This window comes from Zootoca vivipara, chromosome 9 (genome assembly GCF_965207765.1).
Source record: "Zootoca vivipara chromosome 9, rZooViv2.hap1.1, whole genome shotgun sequence".
Taxonomy (NCBI): domain Eukaryota; kingdom Metazoa; phylum Chordata; class Lepidosauria; order Squamata; family Lacertidae; genus Zootoca; species Zootoca vivipara.
Genome location: NC_142592.1, coordinates 57,175,192 through 57,199,681, shown reverse-complemented (window position 1 = coordinate 57,199,681; position 24,490 = coordinate 57,175,192). Strand labels below are relative to the sequence as shown.

At 46.5% G+C, this 24,490-nt stretch overlaps 1 protein-coding gene across 1 annotated transcript; it reads right to left on the bottom strand.

Moving 5' to 3' along the window:
* Positions 1–288: 288 nt before the first annotated feature.
* Positions 289–21,573, bottom strand: LOC148684655 (receptor-type tyrosine-protein phosphatase O-like). Its single transcript, XM_088651909.1, has 12 exons — positions 21,555–21,573; positions 14,615–14,773; positions 12,747–12,899; positions 10,926–11,378; positions 9,594–9,707; positions 8,393–8,592; positions 7,176–7,296; positions 6,625–6,818; positions 5,187–5,298; positions 3,833–3,984; positions 2,492–2,612; positions 289–350 (listed from the first exon to the last, which is right to left on the bottom strand). Exons 1-12 carry the CDS (start codon positions 21,571–21,573, stop codon positions 289–291), a joined length of 1,860 nt encoding a protein of 619 aa, XP_088508035.1.
* Between the last annotated feature and the right edge of the window lie 2,917 nt (positions 21,574–24,490).

Sequence of the window (24,490 nt, the reverse complement as noted above, 5' to 3'; positions counted from 1 at the left end):
ACACACAACCCTCAACTGTTCAAAAGTCCATCATATTCAGAAATTTTATTTCATTTCCCAAGGAAAACGTTGGTGTCATTTTTGACTTTTACATTTTGAAAGTTCACATAGCTGGCTTTTCTCATGTTGATATCTGCCTTCCTTGCGGTTATTATTTTAAGGAGATTTTGACAAGCGATTTCTCAAAGTTAATAAGAATAATGAGGACTTCCGTGCAGGAAAAGTCTTCAGCTTGTGGGCATGCAACTTGCCAGAGGAGGGTTTATAAGCCGGCAGAGAGGTGGGGTCTCACTGTTGTTGCTGCTGCTGCTGCTTCATAGGGCCCAGACCTGTGGACAGCTGCCTAGAGGCTAGAAGCATGTAATAAGGTGCACCTGGAGCCCCATGGAAGCTGCTGCTGGTGTTTCTCTTCCCAACAAAAAGTTAACTATCAGACGCGAGCCTTCCTTGTCTGGGATGGGCCATGACAGGTTCTGACCTATCTCTCAAATCTTTCTTTGTTCATTTTATCTGAATTTCTAAAAACTGACTTCATTGTATTTAGCACTTCCATATCTTAAAATAATAATAACACCTCCATTAGTGCTATGTCTGCCATTACTGCTACATCAGCAAAACATACCCATTTCCTTCCCCTTTACTTTAATGCTGAGCTGTAGTACTTGTTCCATTTTATTAATTGCATCCTTTATAAATGTATTAAACAGTGTAAGGGGCAGTGGGCATCCATGGCAGACTCTATTACTAATTCTGGCTCTTTGTTCAATATCATTTACTCTAAATATAGCTTCCGGGGTTTTGCATTATTGCATAGTATTCTTCTGTTCTCATATTTTTTTTCTTGCTTTCTGAAATATACTGGGCATTCTCCCCCCCTCCCCCCAGTCAAGGCTGCCTAGCCTTTTTCTGGGCTATATTAAACACACACACAAATCATAGAATTTTAGAGCTGGAAGGGACCCTGGTGTTCATCTAGTCCAGCCCCCTACAATGCAATAATATGCAGCTGCCCCATATGGGGATAAAACATGTGACACTGGTGTTATCAGCACCATGCTCTAACCCAGTGTCTCCCAACCTTGTGCCTCCAGCTGTTTTCGGACTACAATTCCTATCATTCCTGACCACTGGTCTTGCTAGCTAGGGATGATGGAAATTGTAGTCTCAAAACATCTGGAGGCACAAGGTTGGGAAACACTGCTCTAACCAACTGAGTTATCCAGTGATCTACTTATAACTGAAGGGAGGAAGGGTGGCATATTACTTTGAAGAGGAATGTAAGATATATACATTCTCTCTCACTCACACACTTTCCACATATAAACCTAAATTTCTAGTCCTCTTGTTATTAAAATCTGAATTGCAGAGGTGACTTCCCCTGCTGCTAATTCTTTCTTAAAACCAAATTGATCCTCACCAAATTGTTAATTTAAATTTGTTTGCATCTGTGCTTTAATTTGCTTTGTTAGATAACATGGACCAAGAAAGTGTATGTGTGTGTAGATGATGTGTATGTGTGTACAGTGGTACCTCGACTTACAAAGACGATCCATTCCGCGGCCGTCTTCGTAAGTCGAGGTTTTCGGTTCTCGAAGCGCCGCTACAACGCATGCGCGAAGTGCAATTTTGTGCTTCTGTGCATGCGCCGACCACACGCGCCGCTCTGTGCAGGTGCAGAATGCGCGCGCCGGGCGCGTGCGGTGAAAAGACTTCCGGGGGTTATCAACTTCGGAAGTTGAAACCTTTGGAAGTCGAAGCATTCAGATGTCGAGGTATGACTGTGTGTGTGTATACACACACACACATATGTATATATATATATATTTATATGTGTGTGTGTGTGTGTCTTTTTTAAAGAACCTAATGGCTTGGATTCTAAAACAAATGAACAGAAGGAGCTTTCCCATCCCCTCCCCCAGTCACTTGTTCCCTCTGGAAGACTTCTCTGGAAGTTCAGGAGCCCTACCACCTGCCACAAACAAGGCTAGGTGGGCCTGCAAAGGTTTGCTGGAGAATCATAGCATTGTAGAATTGTAGAGTTGGAAGGGACCTGGAGGGAGGAATCACTCCAGATTAGGCAATGCTCTGTCCAACTTTGGGCAACTCCCCCTCTCCCATTAGCAGCTCTCTGTGCCTCATCCTCCATGGCCCAGGGGTGACCCCTGATTATCCAGAGAGGCTTTTGGGGGAGAACAGGATGCTACAGCCTCGGGGAGAGGGAGAGAACGGGGTGACTGGAACCTTCCACGACCATCCATTTATTTATCTTCTCACTGAAGCCAAGAAACTAGTATCTAACCCTGTCTACTTTTATTAAGAGACTTAAAATACAACACCTAGTAGTCAGTGCTACTCTTTCGGCAGTTCATGTTGACTGCACAAAACAGGCCGTTCTGTTGTCTGCGGTGGTCTCAGTTTTACCGCCTCCTGGGTCTTTGACAATATTTTGCTTTCATGAAATTGCAGCCCATTCCCCTAGGGAATAACTTACCAACTTTCACCAGCTGAAGCGCAGATGTGTTGCTTCCTGTTTCGGTGCAAGCAGTTACCGAGAGATTGTAGATGTCCCCCGGAGGCAGGCTGAGCACTGCACTCATGATGTTTCGCGTCACCTAAAATGGTCAGTGGGTGAAATAGCGCCCGCATAGGAGGTGACTCCACAGCAGAGGAGACTGAAATTACTTTGAACCCTGTTGTTAAGTGGGTGGGAGCATGATGCGCCATTGAGTGGTTGTTCTATCCCAGTTTGTCTAGAACTGGACACAGCTGGCAGGACAGATCCTTATCTCCCCCATCCCTGTAGGTCATGTTTGACAGGTAGGCAGGAGTGACCACCTGCCAATCATCCATTGCCATAATAATGCCAGAGGAATCTATTTTGGCAGTGCCCTCTGCAAGCACCAATGACCAGCTGGTTTTAGGGGGCTTGCCGAGCTCTGTGCAAGGGGAGCCCTGTTAAAGATATAGATTTAATGTAATGTTTATATGCACTGAAGTTTAAAACTGATGTAAAGATTTGCATTTGCAAAGAGAAGTTTGCATTAGGCAGAAGCTTCAGCTTTAGGTAAACGCTGAAATAAGGAGAGGCTGGAGATTTCCGTTTTGGTGTGAAGTAATGACTCATTGCTGGGAAACCTGAGAAGTCTGTCTCAGCTGGCATAGGAGCCAGCAGCAGTAAGAGCTCAGCTCAGCAAGCCTGGGTGGAATCTAGACACATATAAAACATTCTTTTTAAACATTTTGAAAAATATATTGAATTTCCCATAAGTTCACTATTACCATCTAGGGTCACATTTGAATAATGCACTTAAAATGCACTTAAAACATTGTATTTGCAGCTATATAGCTGAACAAACAAGCTGCTTATACAGGATATCTCTCTGGAACCAGGAATGTTCTTGTATTATATTGAAGACTTAAAGAAGACTGGACCGCATTGTTAGTTTGTTTAAGAGCAATGTGTTACTTTGTATTTTTGCAACTGTTTTTGTAACTAGTTTAAGACAGTTTGCAGTACTGTAATACTTCTTGGGACACTTTCTTGTGGTGGAGAGCATGTATATTTCTACCCTGTGCAAGGTCCAGAACAGGGTTCCATTTGCAACAACTCTAACAAGTCCCAATGATCAAACGATCATCGTTGCAAGCCCTGACAGCATGCAAAAAAATCAGCTGGTTTCTGGTGCTTGCAAAGTGCTGTGTGAGAGCCTTTGTAGGTGCAACCCCACACTGCCCCATAACAAGCTTTAGTTTTGCTTTTTTAAAAAAAATCCATAACATTCTGTCTCTCTGCATGCGAAACCCAAAGGAAGTATAAAGTGTTTAGGCTTACACTCTTTTTTATCTTTTTCTTTCCTTCTGCAATAACCATCCAGTGCAACATTCGAGAATGAGAAAGGTCTGTGTTGTCATCGCCATAGATCCAGCTGACGTAGAGAAGGTTATTGAAATATTCAACTGAAGTGATTTCAGGGGATACTGGAGCTATCAGAAAGAAAAACAGTGCATTATCATAATCATTTGCACCTAATTTGAGGCTGCAAAGCATTTCATAATTTTATATATATAACAGCAAACCCATGTTCCCATAGATCCTTATGTAGTCATAATAGTACCACCTACACATGACAGGGAAGCAGACTTAAGGGGAAATGAAAGTTTGCAGACATTAAGGGAATCTAAGCCGTGGGAGTGGGCAAAATTCCAAAACAACTCAGTGAAAACTCAGCATGCTCAGTGGCCACAGAATGATGGCTGACTGCTGGGGTGTCAGAACAGAAAACAGGAGAATGGAATGGATTCTCCTGGGAAAGGACATAGCTGGCTGCAGGGCCGTCTTAAGCGCTCCTGGCACCGTGGAGCGACGGATCCCTCCGGCGCCCCCCGCCCCATTCCCCAGCGCAGTGGGCGGTGCCGTGCGCAGCGCGGTTGCCACAGGCGCTTCTGCGCGGTGGGCGGGCAGGCACAGCGCGGTTGCCGTGGGCGCAGCTGCGCGTCGAACCGGCGGACTGGCCAGCCAGCAGGTGGGCGCAGCTCGCGGCGCCCTCCTGGCGGGCCGGCGCCGTGGTGCCACAGGCGCCACTGGGGGTCTACCTAGAGCCGGCCTTGGCTGGCTGGCTGGCTGGCAGGCAGGCACTCTGAACAAGAGCACTCACAACTGCAATATTTTGTTGCAGGCCACACTGGTTCATACTTAGTTTATAATCCTGAAATCAGCAATGTGCTACAATTTCATGATGAAAGTACAGAATTTGGAGCTAACAGCAAAACTCTGCATCTTGAAAGGGCCTATCCCCTCCTTTTTTCTTTAAAAAAAAATCAAGGTTCTAGTCCCTGTTGCTGCCAACTTAAAAAAACACACTAAAGCAATGCTTGGTGAAACATCAGGTGCCACTGCAGATTTAAGAAAGTTCTACAGTGGTTTGCAGGCCCAATGGTTTCTTCCTATTATCAAAATTCCTAATCCAATATGCTTATCCACTAGACCACCCTTCCCTAACCTGCTTTTCTCCTGGTATTTTGGATTCAAATTCTCATCGGCCCCAGTCAGCATAGCCAGCAGTCAGGGATGGTGACAATTGTAATCCATCAACATCTAGAGGCCAGCAGCCTCCACATTGCTGCCTTATATTAAAGAACAAAACCACACACACAAACTGTGAAAGGTTCCCCAAAGCTCTATTTACCTGTTATGAAGCTGATGGTGGAACTGTCACAACAGCTCAGCTCTGGGACTCCCCATGTCACCATAGTGACCCGAAAGTTGTAATACCAGGCAGGCAGAAGGTTTCCTATTCTCTGAAAGAGGCACAAACAAGAAGAGGCATGGGAGAAAGATAATTAGCACCTGAAAAAGTGGGATCCAAAAGCAACGTTAAGGCTACGTTCTGGATTGGACCTAGAATACCTATGATTGCCTACAGAGTGTTTGGCATTGAATTGCTGTACATATTTATTTAAATATGTACCCAGGTGGCGCTGTGGGTTAAATCACAGAGTCTAGCGCTTGCTGATCAGAAGGTCGGTGGTTCGAATCCCTGTGACGGGGTGAGCTCCCTTGCTTGGTCCCAGCTCCTGCCAACCTAGCAGTTCGAAAGCACGTCAAAATGCAAGTAGATAAATAGGAACCGCTCCAGCGGGAAGGTAAACGGCGTTTCCATGTGCTGCTCTGGTTTGCCAGAAGCGGCTTTGTCATGCTGGCCACATGACCTGGAAGCTATACGCCGGCTCCCTCGGCCATTAATGCGAGATGAGCGCGCAACCCCAGAGTCGGTCACGACTGGACCTAATGGTCAGGGGTCCCTTTACCTTTACCTTTATTTATTTAAAAAGGTAAAGGTATAGGACCCCTGACAGTTAAGTCCAGTTGCGGACGACTCTGGGGTTGCGGCACTCATCTCGCTTTACAGCCCAAGCGAGCCGGCGTTTGTCTGCAGACAGCTTTTCTGGCTCATGTGGCCAGCATGACTAAGCCGCTTCTGGCGCAATGGAACACCAACACCAGAGCAGCGCACAGAAACGCTGTTTACCTTCCCACTGGAGCAGTACCTATTAATTTACTTGCACTTTTTGGCGTGCTTTCGAACTGCTAGATTGGCAGGAGCTGGGACCGAGCAACGGGAGCTCACCCCGTCATAAAAAAGGCAAGAGGTTTACAACAATATAAAATATCGTGGATAAAAAACCGTTAAAACAGGAATTTTAAAATACTCAGAAGAAGATTAAAATCAACAGTAGCTAAAATGAAATGAAACCCATGTAATTTCTAAGTCTCTGGATACGCTTGCCCCTCAAAAAACATGTTTTAAGCAGGCAAAATATTACAGTGAAGGCACCTGCTTGATGTCAATAGGCCGGGGGTTCCAAAATGTAGGTGCTGCCACACTAAAATGTTGATTTATTACCAGTGTGGAATGAGTATTATGTGCCTCTTATAACAGTGCCAGTTCCACAGATTAAAGTAGTTGAATGTGGTTCTGTTGTTAAGCATATTGACTGTATTTACATGTAGCTGAATTTTAAAAGGATACTGTTTTAGATTAATTTTGTTTCTCTCTGTGTGTGAACGATGAAGTTTGGGCATGAACGTGTGGGAGACATTTACAGCGTCCAAGTGTGCTTTACCACTGATGACGTTAAGGAGACGGTCGCTGCTATTTCGTAGTACGTTGTCCACTCCGAGGTCATTGTTGACGGGTTGAAATAAAACATTTCTACAATGTATTTCCGGAAAACACCCAGAAGAGGCCTGTTCCAGCTGAGGACCACAGCAGTAGGGCCCAAAGGGTAAAGGGTTAAATCCCTTATCCCAGTTGGCACTGTAAAACAGAAATGGAGAGCTATTAATACATTTGCAATTCAGCACATAGAGTTTGCCCAGGGAGGAAACAAACTATAATCCCTAATCCAGGTGTAATGCTAAAACAGAGATGGTGGGTTGTTTCCTCCTAGTGTGAGGAGCGAGGAGCAAAGTGGCCAGAATTGGCACATTCCTGGAAAAGTGTTATCTATGGCTTTCTGTGATGTACAGACAAAACCAATGTTTAACTCAACACATGGGCCTTGCAGGCTTCTACAGAAGCAGCACTACACTCATTCGTCTACCAATAATTCTTCTGCCTAAAATGTCTGGTTTCAAGCAACCAAAACCACAGAGGTATGCATAAGCCCATTACCAATAGCAAATTTCACAGGATCGGAAGGAGGCCCAACCAGCGGTCCCTTCTGTAAGTAAATCACAACTTGGTACTGAGCGCCAGGAACCAGGTTTTCGATAAAGCTGCTGCTTGTATTCACCTGCGGAAACGAGACAGAGCATGCGTAAGGAAAGGAAGGGGCAGGAAGGCATGTTGAGCATCAAGGCCAGCTCAAGACCTTTTGTTGCCTGAGGCAGAGCAGAAAATGACACCTCCTCCCTGCTCGAAATCAAGGTGCAAAGTAGCCAAGGCCAGCCATGTTAACTTTGGCATGTGAGGCAAAGCTTCATGCCACCCCAGCTGTGAAAATACAAAGATAAACTATATAACTCTTCTGCCTTTTCATGTCACTCAGAATCTGCTGCCACAAGCAGCTGCCTAATGGTAGGGCTGGATTGACAGTACTGTACAACCAGAGGTAACAGATGTAAGTTCCACTGCATTCAATAGCACTTTCTCCCTGGTTGAGTGTGCTTGGGAATGTAGCCATACATGTTTGCTCAGAAGAAAGTTCTCTGGTGTTAAGTTAGATTTACTGATCCTCTGATATATATTGAAGTGCCACTGCTTTCTTCACAGCCAAACGAATGTCACTGAAGTCTTTCTGAAGTACCCCATGAGTCAAGTTCAAGCAGCCCAAGAAACACAGCCATGTGTTCTTCACTGTGCCCATATCCTCCATGCCCCATTAGAAGAGGAAGGTCACCCCAGATGGCCTCCTTTACTGAGCATTCATCCTGATTTCTTTGTGCCACGTGTGCTGGGAGGAGCATTTGTCCTGATTTCATTGTGGGGAGGGTAAGGGAAGTGTCATAGCTTGGTGGCAGAGCATCTGCTTGGCATGCAGAAGGTTGCAGCTTCTATTCCTGGCATCTCCAGGCAGAGCTGGGAATGTCTCCTGCCTGAAACCCTGGAGAATGGCTGCCAGTCATTCCAGAGAGTACCGAATTAGTAGGAATAACATTGCAACTCTGTACAAGGAAGCCCCCTATGTTTTGATGCTATGCAATGCCAGGTCAAGCAGTTGTTTCCACTGCCACACTCTTGACACTTTCCTTACCACAAATAACCTGATTCTTTGTTGCACAAGAGTGCCAAATCCACATTAGCTGTGCAAACCCAAATTTGCCAATATGCAATTCAGTCACACCTGCAATTCAGTGATGGCCTGGGAAATGGTGTTTCCTTCCTCTTACCTCTGAGCAGTAATGCTTTTCAAGCCTTTGACTCTCCTTCTGTTTCTGGCATGTCAAGGACACGACAGATATGATGGTGCTGGTGCTGCTGGTCTCCTGTGAAGTGGTCCAGGACAACGAGGCCGTGGTAGAGGTCAGCACTGTCGCCACGACGTTCTGAGGTTTCTCGGTGAGCTCTTCTATCAATTCCCCTGTGGGACCTAAAGCATCACCAGAAGCAGGGAGAAATCACTTCAAAGTCTCATCCTCACCACTAACTGAGTGCCAGTGTTATTCTGGATCTAACCCACTGCCTTAAAAAAGGACACCTAAGATTCTTCACATGCATGCTTGAAAACTGTGAACAAGCGGCAGAAAATGTTGCGTTTGTCAGTTCATCACATCTGCATACATTTATTGTAAAGGTAAAGGGACCCCTGACCATTAGGTCCAGTCGTGACCGACTCTGGGGTTGCGCGCTCATCTCGCATTATTGGCCGAGGGAGCCGGCGTATAGCTTCCAGGTCATGTGGCCAGCATGACAAAGCCGCTTCTGGCAAACCAGAGCAGCACATGGAAATGCCGTTTACCTTCCCGCTGTAGCGGTTCCTATTTATCTACTTGCATTTTGACGTGCTTTCGAACTGCTAGGTTGGCAGGAGCTGGGACCAAGCAACGGGAGCTCACCCCGTCACAGGGATTCGAACCGCCGACCTTCTGATCAGCAAGCCCTAGGCTCAGTGGTTTAACCACAGCGCCACCTGGGTCCCTTCTATACATTTATTGAGGAGAATCTAAATACGACATTGATGCCTTAAAGTGGGGTAGGGACAAGTGGGCCTCCATAAATTCCTGGACTACAACTCCCACCATCCCTGACCTTTGGCCATGCTGCCTGGGGTGATGGGAACTGGAGTTCAACAACATCTGGAGGGCAACAACATCCTTGCCTTAAGGTCCCCAGTGCTCTCTCATCCAAAGGAAGCTGAACCTGGTCTTTACAGCTCCCAGAACTTTCAGCTGAGGAACCAGCTGGAGGAAGCACCCAAAACAATAAGAATCAGATTTAAACAAGGCAAAGGAGAAGTAACATTTAGCATCAATGAACTTAAGTACCGACCAGATACAATATTGCAGATACTGATATATATTATATAACTATGTGTAGACTTACTAATATAAAAACTGAGTGTTTTGGCAGATTGGCTTTCCCGAACTTCACATGAGCCAGAAGAGCTGAATGTTGTAACAGATATTGTGTATTTCCCTGGTTCTTTCAGATCCATGGCAAATTCGTGAATGTCCTCACCAACAGTCAGGAATTCTGTGAAGTTCTCTAAACCAAGAGAAGAGGTGTGAATTAGCTGGAATCCGATAGGGTTTCTAGTGACAGAGGTAACTGAATTATGTCCCAGTGCCCTAACGCAGGGTTGAAGGAATGGATTAAGTAATAAGAGCAATATACTCTTTCTACCTTCTTGTAACATCACTCGAGAGGGTAACGAACAGCTGGAGTTGATGCATGGGAGCAAAGGGATATATTAAAAAATGGGACAAATCTCTTCGAGTGGTGCTCATCATCAAGGAACGTGTTCATGAAAGCATGAAAGTGAAAAGCAACACAACTGAGGCAGGAAAAGGGTTGGTATTTCCTCCTTCAAGAGAGGTGCTCTCAAGGCTTCTGCAATGTCTCTGGAGCTTCTTCTTGTTCTTTTTGGAGGCCACCTGGAGTGAGCGAAGCAATGACAAGTGTGCCCCTGAAGCCCACAAAAATCTGAGCTGCTCAGCGCTTTTGCTACCATGCAGGTTGAAGGGGGTCTTTGCAACATGTCTCTTGGTGGACCCTCTCCTCTTGCTGTGGGCCTGGCAGGCTAGACTGATGGGTGGGAGGTGGCAACAGAATAATTCTGAGCAGCCCTGAGCTGCAAGTTCAAGCCATTATTTTAATTTCCCACAATGCTACGGTGAAACACCACATTAGGGTATTAGGAGGAATCAAATGGATGCTAGGCCAAACTATACCTAGAGACATTTCAGCAACTGAGTCAAAACACACCCTGCCACTCCCATGATGGAGGCCCCTTGCAAAGCCTTGCCACCTTGCTGGGCTGGGTTGGGGGAGCTTCAGAAAGCACTTTTCCTTAAGGAGCCCCTTCCCAACTCAGGAAGACTCAGCATTGGCACCTGTCCCTCTCCGACTCTAAGGTTGGGGGAGACAGGTGGCAAAGCTGAGCAGAGGAAAGCTGTGCTGTTCTGTTGCCACAACCTCCCTTTCCTGGGTGGCTTCGGTGGCAGGGTGAGTGGGTTTGGTTCCCGCGGGGCACCACCTCTTTTGTTCATACCACCTGAGACAGCTGCTTCACCCCACCTCATGGGTGGGCCAGCTCTGCTATCTAATACTATTTGGGAATGCCAGCCCAGAAAACAATTAAAGGATAGGTGAGAGAAAGGACAGGACAGGCAACAACTAAGGGACCTGTGGAGGCCCAATGATACCAGGTTTCAACGCCAACCTTGGTGCCATAATTCTCAGCAGTGCCGTGTGACCTTTTACCTTCTCTCTCAATGTTAATATGGAAGCCATCAAACGCCGTGGGTGGCTTGGGAGGCAGCCAACTCAGCACCATTTTCATTGGGAGGAACGAGGAAGGCTCCGGCGTAGGGCTCCCAAACTCCTCGGTGGGGCTTACGCTCTCATAATCTCTTGGGATTGCGTTGACAAACTCGTCTTCATTCTCTGGGGAGTCGGGCTCGTTAATCCACCAATCGGGCTGAGACGTGGTTTCATAGTCGCTGCTATTGTAGCGGTAATCGGGCCACGTATAGGAAGTGTTTGCAGTTGGGAGCTCAGGGAGATCGTCCAGAATCTGGGTGGCTTTGTCCTGTCGCATTGTGTTCTGCGTCCCCAAGAACGGCTCTTCGGGGAAACTTCCACTCTGCTCCTCCCAGTTCTCATTGACGTTCATATGTAAGATATGCACAGAAATGTTTCGAGGTGGGTAGGGAACTGGAAAAGATAGAACACTTTTTTAAAAATGTGTGTATCATGCATAAAATACAATAATAAATAATACTAATTAATTTTCATTTCCTAGATCAGTGTTTCTCAACCTGTGCATCCCAACCCACAAGAACTTTGGGTCACAATGCTTTATAAGTGAACCGCAAATAGCCTGCAATCAGATGGTGCGCTTACATTCCCAGGAGCAAAACTCTGAAAAACCTTGTAAGTACCATACATATTTTAATGAATTCCACATTAATAGGGGCATTAAACAGGTTTTTTTTCCTTGGATGCCTCAAGTAATGATTATAAAATAAGCAAATTTGTAGTTCAAATGCACACAATCAGTAGCTGATTGGGATAATAAATTAATGGGTCACCATACCAGGTAAATTTGGACTTGTGGTTCGCCATATACATGGCATATATATATATATATATATATATATATATATATATATATATACATACATACAGTGGTACCTCGGGTTACGAACGCAATCCGTTCCGGGTCGCAGTTCATAACCCGAAAAGTTCGTAACCAGAAAAGGGCCCGAACCACCGTTTTGAACATGCACAAAGCGCTATTTTCGTGCTTTGCGCATGCGCAAAGGCATGCGGCGCTTCTGCGCACACGGCGAAAATACTTCCGGGTTTGCGAAGTTCGTAACCCGGGTTGTTCGTAACCCGAGGTGTTCGCAACCCGAGGTACGACTGTATATATATATATGGCAAAAAAAATAAAAACAAAATAGCAGATAAATTCCAAATTAACTCAAAATGTCTTAAACTGTCTGACCTGCCTTTCCCTTCTCAATACTTTAACAAAGAGGTATTCACACGTTGTACAACAACTACAATATCAACGACTTCCATTTGTATTGACACATTCAATGATTTACAAATCTACAGGTGAAGCATTCAAACTATATCCTTGTTCTTCCTGTGTGTGACAATTACTCTGTCTGTGATGTTTCTTCCTGTCCTTGCAAAATATTATGCCTGTCCTTTCCCGGTTGCTGCTGTTCTCCATCATGCCTTGGGTGGAGCTAATATCCCATCATAATAGATCATCCTTGGCCTGTACTGCAGGTTAGCCTCCATGTCCTCCAGACTACAACTTCCCTCATCCCTGCCCATTGGCCATGCTGGCTAAGGTAGATGGGAGATGGAGCCTAATAACACTTGGAGGGTCACAGCATCCGTCTGCCCCATCCCTGGCATTTAGGGTACAGGTCTTGGGGAGGCCTCTAAAGCACAGGTTCGCAGCAGGGTTTCTCTCAGGCCAAAGGAAGAGGCTTCTGCTTATGGGGACAATGCATTGTATCAGGATACAATGTGCACACAACACACAGAAGCCACTTGTCCTACCTGTTCGGTGTTGCTTTGCTTCGTGTTTCACCCCACTGTATTCCACCAGGGTGCTTTTGCTGAACGTCGCTTCAGACACCAGCTGAAACGTGATGTTGCTGTAACATATTCCCGGCAGCCAGTGATTGAAAACGGTTTTGCCTTTAAAGAAATCTGCAGGGCGGTAAAGAAATGGCACGGATTACATGAACCAGACGACCCGACGGCACAGTCTTAAGGAGACAGATATTGCTTGGCACAGTCTCAGAGATACGGGAGGTGTGGGCATTCAACAACATTTCTACAGTCCTGCCCCCACTCCATGCCTCCACCCTATTCTTCTTGGCTGTCAAAAGTACTTAGAAGCGAGACCCAGGAAAATAAACACAAAAGCAGGCAAAGGAATTGCAAGTGGCAACATGTACGGTGTGACACGAAACATTTCGAGGAATGGATGATATAAGCTTCTTCTTTCCTGACAAATGGCCAAGGGACAAAACTTGCAGGGAGCAAACCAAAGATGCAAAGTTGTGGGGGTTTCTTTACAATTACAGTGGGGAGGGACAAACTGCTAAAAGCCCCCAATCCCCACACCATGGTATGGTCCTATTCTGAATCAATGCCCCCCCCCCAATGCCTGCAATCTACTTTTTTCCCATTCACGGTAATTACTATTTAGGTGACTTGTTTGTAGCTCAGTGGAATTCCCTATGGACTGACTGGCACCAACTTTCCACAGTTTTGGATATGGTTCTTTCTCCCCCCTACCTGGAGATGCCAGGGGTTGATCCTGGGACCTTCTGCGTATTCAGCAGATGCTCTAGCACAGAGCTCCAGCCCCCCCTCCCCCAAAAGACCAATAATAATTAATAGTAACCTTCCAGCTTCTTCAGCTATTCAACTGAACAAAAGACAGAAAGTGGCTCTCGCTTAGGAACATAGGAAGTTGCCTTACACCGAGACAGACCATTGGCCCACCTTGTTCAATACTGTTGATGCTGATTGGTTGCAGCTCTCCAGGGCCTCAGGCAGAGGGCAATCCCTACCTAGAGATGTTGGGGATTGAATCTGGGACCTTCAGCATGCAAAGGATGTTCTTGATCGTCAAGCTAATGTAAGAAGCATGGTCTGTAGGGGGAGTATTTGTTCAACGACACCCTTAGAGGGGCTTTAACACCCAGGTCTTGACATAAAGCAATAATGCCATCGCTACAGGATAATCAACTAATGAAATGGCTGGCTTTGTGAACTGCCCCTTATTTCCAGCTTCATGTGGGCTTTAAACCTTCAGTAGGTGATGAGTATCTGGGCAAAACAAGATATTTCTGTATTTACCTTGCATCATATTGAAAGGATATCTCCCTGGCCATTGGATCAGCTGCTGAGGTGCTATGGAATGGCTATAAACATTCTAACTCACCCAAAGGTTTGAGACAAGGTCAGCATACAAGGCTCAGGGACAGAGAGGGCTGGGAGTTGTTGGTGGAACAGAGAAGGGTGTAGGCAGGCAGCACTACCCGACTGTTCTGTGTGCGAAGACAATGGCTACATCCCCAGGGGTATCACAGCCTAATTTCCTGTGGGTAGGTGGAGTCCAAAGGGAGAGAAGGTCAGGAGGGGGGGAATGTTCAGGAGGAGACCAGATGGATGGGGTGATCTAAGGTGGAGGGAGAAGCCCCTGCAAGTGATCTGCTCAGACTTCTAACTAGAATAATCTGCCCTTCTCCTGAAAGTCTGGTGAGTGGCGGAGGAAGACAGGGAAGCAAAGAAGCAAGGGAGAGGGATCAAAAAGAGAGGGGGAGAAAAAGGGGCTGTCCTGCCCACTTTTGGCTCTGTCTCCTCATTTTTGGCTCTGACCCCCAACTACCATTGTTTAAGATTCCACCTACCTTTATATAACATGGTCCGATAGTCTTTCCCTTCCCAGTAGCTTATATTTACACGGGTGAAAACATTGTACTTCTCTGGATACTGGATCTCAAACAGCACCCCAGTTTCTGGTGATGGTTTATAATCATAGATGGAAACGCTGGTTACAGGTAGAGGTTCTGAAAGAAAGAAAGAGAGAAAGAAAGAGAGAGAGAGAGAGAGAGAGAGAGAGAGAGAGAGAGAGAGAGAGAGAGAATGCATTTAAGCTCTCAAGATAATCAGGTTATACTTTTAGAAAGAGATGAATATTTTGCAATGACTTGGGGTCTTAGTCATACATGCAAATTTGTTGTTGTTTAGTCGTTTAGTCGTGTCCAACTCTTTGTGACCCCATGGACCATAGCATGCCAGGCACTCCTGTCTTGCACTGCCTCCCGCAGTTTGGTCAAACTCATGTTTGTAGCTTCGAGAACACTGTCCAACCATCTCGTCCTCTGTCGTCCCCTTCTCCTGGTGCCCTCAATCTTTCCCAACATCAGGGTCTTTTCCAGGGAGTCTTCTCTTCTCAGAGGTGGCCAAAGTATTGGAGCCTCAGCTTCACGATCTGTCCTTCCAGTGAGCACTCAGGGCTGATTTCCTTCAGAATGGATAGGTTTGAGTCTCCTCCAGCACCAGAATTCAAAAGCATCAATTCTTCGGCGATCAGCCTTCTTTATGGTCCAGCTCTCACTTCCATACATCACTTCTGGGAAAACCATAGCTTTAACTATACAGACCTTTGTAGGCAATAAATTACTTAATTTCTCAGTGTGTAAAAGGTAAATGTATGAATTGTTCCATTGCCTGCAGCGACCAGTGTGTGGCACCCTTGGGCAGCTCTTGGAGAGCCAGTGTGGTGTAGTGGTTAGGAGCCGTAGACTCATAATCTGGTGAACCGGGTTCGCGTCCCCGCTCCTCCACATGCAGCTGCTGGGTAACCTTGGGCTAGTCACACTTCTCTGAAGTCTCTCAGCCCCACTCACCTCACATAGTGTTTGTTGTGGGGGAGGAAGGAAAAGGAGAATGTTAGCTGCTTTGAGACTCCTTAGGGTAGTGATAAAGCGGGATATCAAATCCAAACTCTTCTTCTTCTTCTTCTTGGGGTCCCAGTGCCCCCCAGCATGGCACACACCTGATGCAGCCATGGGAAATCTCTCAAATATGGCATGCCAGCATTCAGAAGTGCTCCAGGAAGCAGGATGTGGGAGAGCCTCTATTTTAATTCCCCCCAATGCCTCTAAGGTTCCATCACACCAGGTGGGGATGGACAAGTCTGCCGATTTCAGTTTATCACCACCTCTCACATTTACAGTCTTAAATTCAGTTCACCACATTTTTTGCAATAGTTTGCAACAATTTTTAAAAAAGCCTTTAGGAAAACTCTCCTAATATTGATGTTTCGGTCTGCAGTTTTGTCTAATATACACAGTTTTTTGCAAAGCAAGTTCCCCCTAATATACTTTTGCACACTTTCCCATCATAAATGCAGCTTTGTACATATTATTCACCAAATTCAGAGGTGTGGATTGCAAAAGCCATGTTTCAACTGACATTTCTCAACATAAATGACAGCATGGTGCAGTGGTTAGAGTGTTTTCCTAGATCTGGTGCATATCCCTACCCAGCCATGAAATTCACCCAAAGACCTTGGGCCTGCACTCCCTCAGCCTGACAAACCCCACATGGATGTTGTGAGGATAAAATTTGGGTTGGGATGAACCATGTACACTGCCTTGGTGTCTTCAGAGGAAAGGCAGATTATAAAGTAACTGATGCAGTGAAACCTTTGGACAGGGTTAAAGGTAAAGTGACCCCTGACCATTAGGTCCAGTTGTGACTGACTCTGGGGTTGCGGCACTCATCTTACTTTATTGGCCGAGGGAGCCAGCGTACAGCTTCCAGGTCATGTGGCCAGCATGACAAAGCCGCTTCTGGCAAACCAGAGCAGCACATGGAAAAGCCGTTTACCTTCCCGCCGGAGCAGTATCTATTTATATACTTCCACTTTGACGTGCTTTCAAACTGCTAGGTTGGCAGGAGCAGGGACCGAGCAACGGGAGCTCACCCCGTTGCACGGATTCGAACCGCCAACCTTCTGATCGGCAAGCCCTAGGCTCTGTGGTTTAACCTACAGCACCAATTTTCTGGGTAGGATCAGGCATGATGGTCTGCCTTGGGACTCCTGCTGAATTCATCTTGCCTCTACTATAGTCTGAAGGCACATGGGGCTTAGCTATCCTTCATGACTTTCTGCCTGATGAAGCCTTCCTATGCCATAATCACATTACAATTTTCTAATTACGGCAACTTTATAGACTGAGCGATTGCATTACCCTGTTACTTCTTCCCAGAAGAAATCAGATGAGGAATGCAAGCTTGGTATTCATTTTTATTACAATTTTATTTTGGCCCTGATCTTTTGATTTAATTAAGTGGTGATTAGATCAAGTGGGAGGCATCATTAAGCTCTCCCTTCTTCTGTTTTCTTTCTAGCTGCAGCCAGCAAATCAACATGGATTAATGAATAGCATTTGGAGATACTGCATTCAACATTGCGTCTTTTGGAAATATCTCAGTAGCCAAGTACCCTACACACTTACTGTTCAAGGTCGATTTCCAGAAAAGCAGCCGTGTTAATCTGTTTCAGCAAAAGCAACAAGACCCTTGCGGCGTTGAAAGGTTGCTTTAATGGCATCAGTTTTCAAGCCAGTGGACCCTACTTCATCAGACGTAAGACCCTCAATATCAGAGGAGGAGGCCAGACCTGGTTTTGTTGCGGTTGTTGTATTGCAACCCAGGAGAAAGTGTGCTTCTTTATAAATGCACAGGGGTCCCTTCCAACTCTACAGTTCCATGAGTCTATATTTGAAAGGCACTATATAAGAACTCTCCTAAATTTGATTCTGTAGTCTGAGCAACTGGTCTATGAGAGAAGGTGTGAAACCTGATCGCTGGGCTGTTCGTACGGTACTGTTAAACTGCTGGACCCTGACAAACAGCTCCTCTCTCCCATTCTTCCTTTGCAACAGCACTGCTGGTTTGTGCTGCTGTGGGTGAGGAATCAGGGCAGACAAAAGGGCCAAGGGAGGAATTTGCTGAATTAACCCCTATTACCTCTTCTCCCATTTTATCAGTGCATTGGAAGACAGACTGGCAACAATTAATAACCAACCGTTGCAATCAAGAGGCTACATTTCTAATCACGAGCACCAAGAGGGAAAAAGTGACAGCAACACATTGGAGTAGAACTGGGCCAACAGCTGATGGCTCACATCAAATTGGCTTGGAAATCACTCCCAAACACAAATTGGGGTGATGGGTCAACTCATTTACAAGCCAATAAAAAACAGGCATGGCACAAAATGAAAAAAAAGGGGGATCCGTTTTGGTGGGGAAAACTCATCTACCACAGGTGACTCTCTTGCCCAGGCATCCCCAAACTGTGGGCCTCCAGGTGTTTTGGCTTACAACTCCCATGATCCCTAGCTAACAGGACCAGTGGTCAGGGATGATGGGAATTGTAGCCCAAAACATCTGGAGGGCCGAAGTTAGGGGATGCTTGCTCTTGCCTCAAGGGTCCTTCATGGGTTAGACTTCCCCTGCATCAACAGCTTCCACAGCTATGGAAGCATTTTGTAGCTCTGTATGACTAGGAGAGATCCCAGAAGGAGAAGTCCTAGCCATGCAAAAATTCTCTTTAGGACTGGGTGCATAGCAAGTGAATTAAGCCAGGAATTCTCCTCCGGCTTGGATTTTTAATCTGAAATGGAGAAGGATTTGGAGATTTTGCAATGCTCGCCTATTATTTGAGGTGAGCATTATGAGCCCCAGAAGTTTGCATTGAATTCAAATAAGGGGTTCTAGACATGAAGTAGAATGAGGGGAGTATTTTAAGAAGCAGCAAGGAAGAATGGGTGGGGTCATACCTGGGGGTTATCCTACAGCTCAAGGATGGCGAACATGTGGCCCTCCAGATGTTACTGGACCCCAACTCCCATCACCCCTGATCACTGCCCATACTGGTTAGGCCTGATGGGAGTTGTAGTCCGACAACATCTGGAGGGCCACAGGTTCCCCATGCCTGCCATATTCTCTTTGCAACCACCTTTTGAGGCAGGATAGGCTGGAATGCCAAAGTGGATACTTTGAGCCCAGGTCTTTGCAATCTGTGTCCAACACTATGCATTCCATCACACTGGTGGTTTGCTCCAGTCAATATCCCAGTTGAAGAATACATTTGTTTCCCAACTCTTCCCAAAGAGAGGAAGAAGTGTGTTTACTGCAGGCTGCCATTCCCCATCTCATAAACATATCATTCTTATTCTCTCAGTGTGATCAGCTCTGACAAGGAGCAAGATCGATACAGAGCTGAGAGGAGGGGGAAAGAAAAGAAAAGAATGGAAGAGAGAAAAAGAAATAGATTGAATTGATCTGACCCAGACTCAGCTATATCATTAGGCTTGCCTTAAAACCTAAGCCTCTAGATGGAGAAAAGGCGACGATGTAAGCATGTTGTTTTAGTAGCAAAGTTTTAAATTGCTTTCCAAGAATGAAAATAGTATCTTGAATTGGCCGAGATTCATGCTGCAGATTTCATTCAAAGAAAAATAAATCTGGGGTTTTTCTTCCTTGACACCTAAAGCCAATTCACAGGCTTGGCTGCAACCTCCATGCTCTCAGAGGAAGATGTCTTATACCACATTAGGCAATTTGTCCACCTGGATCAGTAATGCCTACTCTGACCGGCAGTGGTTCTCCAGGATGTCAGATTTAACCAAAGATGTCAGAGACAGAACCTGGGGCTTCTTCACCTGAAGCACATTCTCCACCTCTGAGCTGCACAACAAACTTGGAGTGAGCAGACTTTGGAGCACATAGTGCAGTGGTTTTCACTGCCTGATGGAAACCAAAATTGCATGGGCAATCTTTAGGCTGGCTGAATGTTCTTCGTTTCTTCAGAGAACCTTGAGATTCACCAGCTGGAGGCAGGTGCAAAATAACAGATGAGGTGGAGCTGAATGCAAAATGGTAAATTAGGGGATTGGCGAATAGATCCAATGACCTACTGTACCTCATTATTCATACACGGGGGGAACTGCATATGCAAGTCCAGGCACCCCCAAACTCGGCCCTCCAGATGTTTTCGGACTATAACTCCCATCATCCCTAGCTAACAGGACCAGTGGTCAGGGATGATGGGAATTGTAGTCTGAAAACAGCTGGAAGGCCGAGTTTGGGGATGCCTGTGCAAGTCCAACTCTACACTTGAGTTAGTAGCAATACATAACTTAATGTGTGTGGTTTTTTTAAAAAAACAACAACAACAACCCTATTTGTTCTTGCTGTCACTGAACCACTAGATGTCATAAATCTTTGCCAAGCTACTACAAATTATCCCACAGCTCACGGGATATTTGCAAGGACATTCTTTTAATCTGCCAACCTGTTTTGATTACCAAGCTGTTTCGATGGGAGTGTTTTATTGTGTGTTTTAATTGGCAAAGGATGGGTCTCTGGACTTCTAAAAATTACTATTATATGGCAAGTTGTTTTGGTTAGACCAATGGTGTGGTACTGGCAAACGTATGCTATGGTATTGCTCTGAGCGCAACTTCTGTTAGGCTCCGCTAATATTGTTTCCCCACCTCTCTCAGGCATTGCAGAGAGAGCGGATAATTAAGAATCCAGTGCCTAGTCAAATTTTAATTATTGGGAATAAATAGAGGAGTTTTCCCTAGGTATTTTATTTTCTTAGAGTTCCTCATATGCACATGGGGCAGGGGGGGAGAGATCAAAATATAACAGTGTCTCCCCAGACCCTAATAAGAGTGTTCCCTCCCCCCCTGGGAACCAGCCAGCCTGGAAAGGAGCTTTGTAGTGCTGATTGAAACCTGGGGGTGGGAGGGAGACTTCAGCAAGAAGCAATAGGGATGGAAAGAACACATATTCTCTCTCTCTCTCTCTCTCTCTCTCTCTCTCTCTCTCTCTCTCTCTCTTTCTCTCTTTCTCTCTTTCTCTCTTTCTCTCTTTCTCTCTCATCTCTCACTATGCTACATAACACTCAAGTTAGCTGCCAGTTAGGGCAATCCTGTGGCTTCTACTTGTGGGAGCCCTCCATTTGAAGGGCTGTCTGGTGTGAGCCCAGTTTAAAGAGAAATAACCCTTTAAAAAGGGAGAGCAGGTAAGGGCGTCAGAACTGCCTGTCATCAACAGCGAGCCCCTGCACAGCAGATGGAGCAGGCCCTCAGCTCACCTGGTCACACTCTCCCCTGCCAAGGTGAGAGGCACGGCATCCTACGTCTGTTGCACTAATCCAGGGGTCTCAAAACTAAGGCCCGGGGGCCGGATGCGGCCCAATCACCTTCTAAATCCGGCCTACGGACGGTCCGGGAATCAGCATGTTTTTACATGAGTAGAATGTTTTCTTTTATTTAAAATGCATCTCTGGGTTATTTGTGGGGCATAGAAATTCATTCATATTTTTTTCCAAAATACCGTATAGTCCGGCCCCCCACAAGGGCTGAGGGACAGTGGACCGGCCCCCTGCTGAAAAAGTTTGCTGACCCATGCGCTAATCCTTTCCACAAGTTCCAGGTAGGTAGCCGTGTTGGTCTGACGCAGTCAAAACAAAATAAAAACAATTCCTTCCAGTAGCACCTTAACTAAGTTTGTCATAGGTATGAGCTTTCGTGTGCATGTACACTTCTTCAGATACCTTCATGTGCATGCACACAAAAGCTCATACCTATGACAAACTTAGTTAAGGTGCTACTGGAAGGATTATTTTATTTTCCTTTCCACAAGGGCATCTGTACACAGAAATCAGCCCTGGCAGATGTTATGCAAACCTGTGCCATCTCTTTCCCCTCTTTTATTTGTTGAGACACTCCCTCTTTTTCAGGGGAGGCATAACTGACTTACCTGCTGACAGCCTAAACATCTTAGCGTTGTGGGTTCTAGCCCCATGTTGGGCAAAAGATTTCTGCATTGCAGGGGGTTTAACTAGATGACAATCGTGGTCCCTTCCAACTCTACATTTCTATGACACTATTCTGAGAAATTTCCACGCACCCAGCATTAACACCCAAGAAAAATGTGAACAGGATCTATCCTATCTCAACTCATAGTGAAGGTAGTTGAAGATGGCATGTACCAGATGCCCATGCGACTCCGAAACAGGGAAGCTCCAGCCTCATGCGTATTAGGCTGACATTCAAGCCATTGTTCTCAAGACTTGTGCGCTTTTTCCCTGAAGAGGGATGTGACAGTGATAAGCAGCTCTCCTGCAAACATCAATAGGCCCCCGAGGAACTGTGGTGAAATGTCAAAGGACAGCTAAGGGACCAATTGCTTCGGTGCTGCTTATTTCGCAGAGTGGGGCCTCTTCGGGGGCCTCGTTTGCTGTGTCCCACGGCAGCCGATGCCGGCGGACGGGCTGGGAGCGCGACGCCCGCCTGGATCGAAGTGGCATGCCAGCCTGTAAGGCCCAGCCGCAATTAGGCATGCGCTCTGTCAATATGCTCTCATATGGTCTCCATACGCCAGTGATCTTTAGCAGACAGGGAGCCATATGGCGCGGCGAGTTCCGACTGCCGCGCAGGTTGCCGTTGACAACAATGGTAATTAAGGATCGCAATATAAAGAAGGCGGTGTTTTAACCGCCGAGTGTCGGCGAACACTGGGGAAACCCTTCCGCCTTCCCCTTCTCATTCCTTGTGTCTTTTTAAACCGTCTTCTGCCAGGATGTTTCTCCTCCTGTCACGGCTTTCTCGCCATCTGTGGGCCATGTTAGACATGTTTGGCTCCTGGGCACGTGGCTTTTGTTTAATAAATAGCAGGCAGGCATGTGGGGGAATCCAGGTCCAGATTGAGGGGGTGGGGCATTTCTTATTTATTTCATTTAATTATTTATTTGGAGAGCTTGTACTCTTTAGCGGGGGGGAAAGCTAGCAGGGGGAACTTGCATGCAATTGGTCGAAACACAACAGTCCCCGCCCACAGCCTTACGATCTAAAACAACAACAACAACCACCACGTGGCACACAAGGTGAAAGGGATGGGGAGGGAAGAGGAATCAAATCCAGGCACCGTGTTAACTCTGTGATCCTGCCTCAGTCCCAGAATCATAGAATTCTAATGTTGGAAGAGACCCAAGGGTGCAGGAATCTCAACTAAAGCACCCATGTCAAATGGCCACCCAACCATCTGCTTAAAACCTCCAAGGAAGGGAGTCCACAACCTCCCTAGGGAGTCTGTTCCAATGTCGATCAACTCTTACTGTCAGAAAGTTTTTCCTGATGTTAAGTCAGAATCTCCTTTCTTGCGACTTGAAGTCATTGGCACAGGTCCTACCCTCCAAAGCAGAACTCCCTACCTAGAGGGGAATTTTTGCCTAGAGGTGAAAGATGACATTGGCACCTATGTAAATAGCAGCCCCTCGTGGCTGGGGCTGATGAGAGCTGAATTCCAGCAACACCCTAGAATCATAGAATCATAGAGTTGGAAGAGACCACAAGGGCCATCCAGTCCAACCCCCTGCCAAGCAGAAAACACCATCAAAGCATTCTTGACATATGGCTGTCAAGCCTCTGCTTAAAGACCTCCAAAGAAGGAGACCCTGAAAGACACTGGTAAGTCACCCTGGCACCAAATGCATGAATGGCCATGGATTCAGAAAATGTAGGGGCACAAGGGAGGCAGACTGGTGAATTCAGTCTGCTGGTGTGCCTGCCTATTATTGTGATATTCGTGGCAGATGGCTCTCAGGATGTGCTGTGAGTTCTCCTTCTTGGGATGCCTGCCTCTTATTAATAAATTGCATTCATATTCCACCTTTTTCTCCAATAAGCTTAAGGGAGCACATATGGTTCTCCCCCTCCTCACTTAAGTCCCACAACAACCCTGTGAGGGAGGACAGGCTGAGAGGCAGTGACCAGCCCAAGATAACCCTGTGAACTTCATGGCTGAGTGGGGATTTGAACCCTGCTCTCCCAGGTCCTAGTCCAACACTTAACCCACTGCACTCCACTGGCTCCTCTCTCCATTCCATGTCTGGCACCAATAAACTGCAAAAAAGGCACAGTGCCCAAGTTTCAAACGCGTTCACTTTGATTTTTAACATTTACTTACTGGTTAACACCGTGATTGATCTCACTGGCTTGGAAACCATGTTTGCGCTCACCACAACCAGAGTCACTATGTAATAAAGGCCATGGTACGAGGCATTGAAAACCACAGGAGCAGGTAAAGTGCTGTTGAATTCGTCAAACTGGAAAAAATAGTTCTTAGATTCGCCGGTGATTTTGACAACGTACACCGAGGACGAGCTCACCACGTCCGCTGCTTCGAGGGAAACGGCGATGCAGTTGTCGTCTCGCACTGCCACGTGGAAAGGCGCCGCATTCTGCAAGTGAATAAGCAAAAGAAACGTATTGGCCAATGCTGCTGTTTTGTCTGCCGCCAACAGAGAAGAGGCGCGGATTGTGCTTCTGCTAGCTGCCAAGCCATGGGAATTAGGGAGGTTTTAATAATGGTCAGGTCAATTAGGGAGGTTTTAATAATGGTCAGGTCAAGATAGAGAGGATCGGGAGGGGAGAGGGACCCCCCCCAATTTTGGCATTTTCTCCTTGGGGGTGAAAATGATGTTCTGGCATGAGCACTGCTTCTAGGGATGTGGGGATCTCTGGACCAGCGGCAGAGCATATGCCCAGGGTGGGGGGCACTCCTGAGGGGGGCGGGGCATGGAGGGTGCCCTCGCAGGAGCGGGATAGCTGCTCGGGTGCATGGAACAGCACACGTGCCCTGCAGCCAGGGGCAGAGCGAGCCGCCGATGGTGGACCTTCGGCACACCGCCCGCC

Coding starts and splice junctions, on each gene's coding strand:
- LOC148684655 (XM_088651909.1), bottom strand. Junction 2,613..3,832: donor AGAAAAAGATAAAAAAGAGT/GTAAGCCTAAAC, acceptor TGACCATTTTAG/GTGACGCGAAACATCATGAG. Junction 351..2,491: donor GCTTCAGCTGGTGAAAGTTG/GTAAGTTATTCC, acceptor ACATGCTTCTAG/CCTCTAGGCAGCTGTCCACA.